Here is a 6,000-nt window from a genome sequence, read left to right on the forward strand (position 1 = left end):
GGAAGAATACTCAGTTACGCCTCCCCCCATAGCCTCTCTTTCTTGTCAGTAGTTTGGATCAATTGGAAATAATACGTCCTCCTACCCCTGTCCAGGTCCAGGGCTAAAAGATGTTTCTGATCCTACAGTGTGCTGCCTTTTGACCCAAATGTGAATCTTGACCCCCCCACTTAGTGGCCTCTATGAATCATGGACAAATCACTTACCTGGTGTCAATTTCCTCGTTTCACAGGAGGCTAATAGTCCTTCCTCCCTCCTGTCAGAGAAACTGCAGAGTGCTGTCAGCTAGTATTAGTATGGTGGGCACGCTCTGCATAATTTTAGTACAGTGGACCCCAGCTGAGACTCAGAATGAGGAAAGCCAGCAAGAAGCAGTAAAAAGACGAAATGACATATTTTTTTAAAGAGACAGTTTGCCTGCAAGGTCATATACTAGGAGGTGGTTAATAAAATGTTGGGAGAACATGCTTTAAAGAAGATAAGTCTATTTTCATTTAATGTCATTAACATTTTAATTCTGTGACACTAGACCTTGTAAGTGCTGAGAAGTATCTCTGCCATGTATGAGGCCCTGTAGGTGTTGCTATACCTTTAGGAGGCCCTTTTCCCTTCATACTATGGATAGTTCAGTCTGGTTCCCTTGTAGGTTGTTTTCATCCCTAAACAGTCAGATTTTATTTTAAGTTTTATTGAGCCATCAATATGTTAAGTGCCACCTGCTTTTGTTTCATAGGTATTAAAACCAGGCAAAAGCGTCTTGTTTCGGGACTATGGGCTGTATGATCATGCCATGCTTAGGTTTAGAGCTGGCAGCAAACTTGGAGAAAACTTCTATGCTAGACAAGATGGAACCAGATCATATTTTTTTACTGATGGTAAGGTTAATGAAATTTGCTTTTATTTCTATTTACTTGCATGCATTATCACTGTGGTCCTGTTTGGGGTGGGCGCAGCAACACAGAGCAGACATGCACAGGGTCCTGGCTGGATCCATCTCCAGCACGCACCACTCACCCAGCACCTGGGACGACAGGGACACCGCTCTCACCATGGTGTGCTCACGAGCCTCCTCTGGTGATGGTGTCCTGTTAGCGAGCCTGGGTTAATGGACTCGCTCTGACATGCCACGTGTACGCCCTATAAGGAACTGTGCTGGAAAAGGCGGAGGGCAAAGCAGGATTTTCACATAGTTCAGTCACAAAACAAGTAGGACGGGGCCCCTGCTGGCTTATTTGGAAGAGCATGCTACTCTTGATCTCAGGGTTATGAGTTCAAGCCCCATGTTAGGTGTAGAGATTACTTAAAAAAAAAAAAAAAAAAGTAGGGCACCTGGGTGGCTCAGTCGTTAAGTATCTGCCTTCGCCTCAGATCATGATCTCAGGGTCCTGGGATCGAGGCCCACTTCGGACTCCCTGCTCAGTGGGAAGCCTGTTTTGCCCTCTTCCAGTCCCCCCGCTTATGCTCCCTCTCTTTCTCTCTCTCTCTCTGTGTCAAATTAAAAAAAAAAACAAAAAAAAAACAAAAAACCTAAAAAAAAAAAATAAACTTGGAAACACACACAGAAGTAGGATTGTACAATGTCTGGAAAGTATCTTCCCAGGTCACAAAGGCAAGAAATCTTTGTCTTTGTCTATAAAGGTGTTAAGTACACAAATTTGCTATAAAGGGGTCTTTCAGAAGTCATTTTGATAAAAACATCAAAACACTGATCACCATTTCAGTCTTTATACTTGGTATTTTAAGCCTGCTTAGTGATTTGGACCATAAAATACATATCTTCTTAAACTCTATTTTTATAAACATTTATATGTCTTGAAATGAAATATTCTTCTGGGTTTAGAATGAAATAAGAAATGAGTGATTACCATTAAAACAACTCCACAGTCATAAAAATGTCAGGTGAAAATTAAAAATTTGTTTTAATGTTTCTGATTCATGAAATCTGAGTCAACCAGTTGCAAGTAATTGAGAAGATGCAGTGATGTCTGCAGAGTGCTTTGGAGCACATTCTGCAGAGTAGTAATGCTCTTACTAGGAGTATTTTCGTCACATAGCCATTCTGTTTGTTTCATTTAACATGTAGTGATGGATTATTGGGGTTAAATTATTGAGGTTAAATAAAGTCACAAAAGTGTCGGGTTTCCCCACTCTGGTCAAAGATGTTCCTCCTTCATGTTCAGATAGATGAGGTGTTTGATGTAAACACACTAAATACATGGAAGACTATGTATAAATATAGCCAGTTTGGAATTGTGTTTTTTTTACTTGGACTTCTGTATTTGGGGTCTTATGATAAGAGGGTAAGGTGGCCATACTGCAGGTTGTCCTTAAACTTTTCGATTAACTTACCTAGTTGGGGGTTTCTGTTTAGGTGCAAGAAGACAAGTAGCAGTATATCACTTTCCAAAACAACTTCTATAAATTTTAGCATGGAAGCTTTTTTTACATTAAAAAAATGAAAAAATTAAAAAACAAAAAAAACCCCAAAATCCAGGGCACCTGGGTGGCTCAGTGGGTTAAAGTCTCTGCCTTTGGCTCAGGTCATGGTCCTGGGGTCCTGGAATCGGGTCCCATGTCGGGCTCTGCTCAGCAGGGAGCCTGCTTCCCCCTCCCTCCGCCGCCTGCCTCTCTGCCTACATGTGATCTCTATCTGTCAAATAAATAAATAGAATCTTTAAAAAAAAAAAAAAATTCCTTCCAGCACCCCTGCCCTCCTCTTTACCACTGCAGAGCAAAGGTAGTAGTATCGAAACTGTGAGCATTGTTGATCTGCTTGCCTTACAGAATTCCTGGCTCGGCTCTTTATGGACACAGGTTATGAAGAAGTGGTGAATGAGTATGTGTTCCGTGAAACAGTGAACAAAAAAGAAGGCCTGTGTGTGCCAAGAGTTTTCCTTCAGAGCAAATTCCGAAAGTGTCCTAAGAACCCATCTCCTGTGAGCCTGGGCCTGGATCCCAAGTCCTGACTTTTCACGAGGTTGACGTTTATGCCTCCCCTCATAGAGGAAAGCTTAAAGTCACACTTTATTTTGGATATTTTTATATTTTTCTAAAAATGAGGATGTGTAATTTTTATATTAAAAAGTAGCAAGTGTCTTGTGTGTGTTTTATAGAAATGCAAATAAAATTGCCAGGCCTGAAAAGTAAAGGAAGTTTTATGGTATGATGTAACGAAACCATGCTCTGACTAAAATTCCACGAAGGAGAAAGCATAAGCACTTAGAGATCCTTGCCGTCAGTCCTGTGATTCGGTAAGTGTGTCTCCAGGCAGCATGTCAGGCAACCCTGTGGGAAAATGAGGTCAAATAGACTAAAATAACACATCCAGATGTATTTTTAGCCTGAAGGATTGTTCTGTTTTGTTCTCTTCCCAGTGTGTCTCATTTGCTCATTTCTTCCTACTTCAGTTCATTTATGTGCCTCTTCAAGACCAGAGTTTTACAAATGCAGCTTTTCCTATGACTTAAGAAACCACCATGGCTCCCTGCCTAATTCCTGAAAGGACAGTCCTACCCCTTAAAGGAGGGACTGCAGAGTTTTCACTTGGAATATTTGAAGTTGGCCTAATGAGCTACTATCTACCTTGGACACTGAGCAAGGTGACCCACTTAAAAATACACTGGTTGTAAAATCTACTTAAATGAAGGACGTGACATATCTATCAGAGTTTTAGTTATGAGCCAATGGATTAGATGGAGAAACAACAAAAGTAAGGCTAAGTACTATAAAAACAAGGCTTCAGTTTCACTGCTTCTGTGCCCCGCCCCCCAATTGATTCTCCCCAGGCAAACCTCTGTTATTGCTCCCCAGGTTAAGACAGAACAGCAGGGATTTCCTTAGGTTGGTACCCAGGGACGAGGAAAGCAAAGCCACAATTCAGTAGCAAAACTTGAACAGCGTTTGTTGAATTAAAGACTACAGAGTTCACCAATATTGCCTTGTCTTCACAGACAGAAAGCAGCTCCAGAAAGGCAGTGAGTACTAGTTAAAAATATAGGGGCACCTGGGTGGCTCAATCGTTGGGCGTCTGCCTTCAGTTCAGGTCATGATCCCAGGGTCCTGGGATCGAGCCCCCGCATCGGGCTCCCTGCTCAGCGGGAAACCTTCTCCTGCTCCCACTCCCCCTGCTTGTGTTCCCTCTCATTGTCTCTCTCTGTCAAATAAAATCTTACCAAAAAAAAAAAAATTTATAGAAAATAGTGTAAGTACCATATAGTATTATATTGTACCTGTACTACACAATATATATTACTGTACCATGTAGTATGAGGTACTTCTTTTGAGTTTTTGGCATATACTACATACAGTAATGCTAATAAATTTATGTCATGTGATTTGGAAATCTGGGTTCAAGTGCAGGACTTTGCCTCCCACAAGTCACCAGCTCTTCGGAGCCTCAGCTTTCACATCTCTTAAGGCTGAGCTCTTGTGATCTATAGCACAGAGCAGCTGCCAGGACTGAATGAGATCATTCACTTGGGAGTGCTTTGTTTACTAAAAAGTGCCAGCCAGTGCTAGTTATTTCTCTTAGTTTGTATTCCCCAAGAAAATACCCTCTCCCATTATTTAAGTCCTAATTCCTCCTCCAGTCTGCTGTCTTTTTAAATCTTGGGGTCCTCAAAAGGCCCTGAGATGGGGATGTGTTGCCACAAGGTGGCGCTAAATACTCAGTAAATCCACTTGGCCTTTGCTCCCATTTTTAATCCTGGTTCTAGTCGTGTCTGTTTTTATTATCATTGAAAAGAATGGAAAATGCTTACAAATGTGTTTTTGAGGTAAACTTTATCTTGTAAGATCAATTTTGGCCTCACTGTGGAAATGAGAAGGATACTTTTATCCAGCATTCAATCTACTTTACCTGCTGAAGGTAGTTTGCTTTCAGCTGAATTTGGGCAACATTTTAGGCAGTAGGCTCTGAGTGTGTCTGCAGGGCCCCCACCCCTCTTTCATCCCTGAATGGTTCTGTGGATTCATTTTTACTGTTGCTAGGGATTAAAGCAAAGAAAAAGAAAGGACTATAGCCTGGATCCTTGTTTGCCTCACACATTATTCATAGTCATCTTTGACAGCATTTGGTTTCCTATTTCACAGTAGTCAAGCAAGGAAGGGAAAATTGTGAAATAAATCATGGGCACCAAGAGAGTGAAGCAGGACCATGTTTGCTGTTGGGAAGCAAATATTTAATATAAATTTAAATAGGCTCTGCCTCTTAAACCCAAGTATTCCATTAGAAATAAAATTAGCTTCTTTTCGCTTTTCTGCCCTACTTAAATGTGTGGCATTTCACTAGATAGCGTTTGGTAAGTACTCACTGGAAACCGGGTGCAGTGGGGTTGCTCTGGCTGGAGTACAGGAATGGGGTGAGAAGACAGTGTGGATCCATGCTGAGAGGCAGGGAAGCAGCCCAACCACATCTTCACTAAACCAAAGTGTGACAGCTAGGAAAGCAAGCACAAACACTCCAAATATCAGAAGAAAGAAAAAGAAGAGAGGCAATGGAAAACCTGAGGGTGGCAACTGTCACCCTTACTTGGAAAGACTATTTCCACAGTTGTCAGTAGAGACGTCATTTGCCCTGGCGTAGGACATAGCCATGGAGTCGAGAATGTGACGCAGAGCTCCTTTACAGTAACTTCCCAAACACGTCTAGAAAAATATCATGACTAGCAAAGTGAGATCATTCCTAGAGGAAATACAACTTCTAACAAAATGGGTCAGCTCTAGTTAGAAACAGTTATCCGGTTGAGCGCCCCCCCCTTCTTTACCTATCAAATGAATAAAACTTAAAAGCAGTAATACTTAATGCTGGTAAAAGGATGGAGAGATCAATCATGGAGATAAAGTATGGCTTCTCTAAAACAGCACTATCCCCTGGAATTTTCCGAAGTGATGGAAATAATCTCTGCCTACATTGTCCAATACGGTAACTACCAGCCACATGTGATTACTAGGGACTAAGGGTAGTGGCTAGTGCAACAGAGGAACCAATTATATTTGAAT

The 6,000-nt window shown here is 41.6% G+C and overlaps 1 protein-coding gene across 6 annotated transcripts in view; it reads left to right on the top strand.

The window, feature by feature from the left end:
• METTL6 (methyltransferase like 6) overlaps positions 1 to 3,094 on the top strand; it is a 14,734-nt gene extending 11,640 nt beyond the window's left edge. For all 6 annotated transcript variants that reach the window (XM_032332732.1, XM_032332715.1, XM_032332725.1 and 3 more), the window contains exons 5-6: positions 734 to 875; positions 2,785 to 3,094. In XM_032332732.1, coding sequence (XP_032188623.1) covers positions 734 to 875; positions 2,785 to 2,966 — 324 coding nt within the window. In that variant the 3' untranslated portion in view covers positions 2,967 to 3,094. The remainder of the gene's footprint in view (positions 1 to 733; positions 876 to 2,784) is intronic.
• The last annotated feature ends 2,906 nt before the right edge of the window (positions 3,095 to 6,000 follow it).

The sequence above is a fragment of the Mustela erminea genome, chromosome 1, assembly GCF_009829155.1.
Source record: "Mustela erminea isolate mMusErm1 chromosome 1, mMusErm1.Pri, whole genome shotgun sequence".
Classification (NCBI taxonomy): domain Eukaryota; kingdom Metazoa; phylum Chordata; class Mammalia; order Carnivora; family Mustelidae; genus Mustela; species Mustela erminea.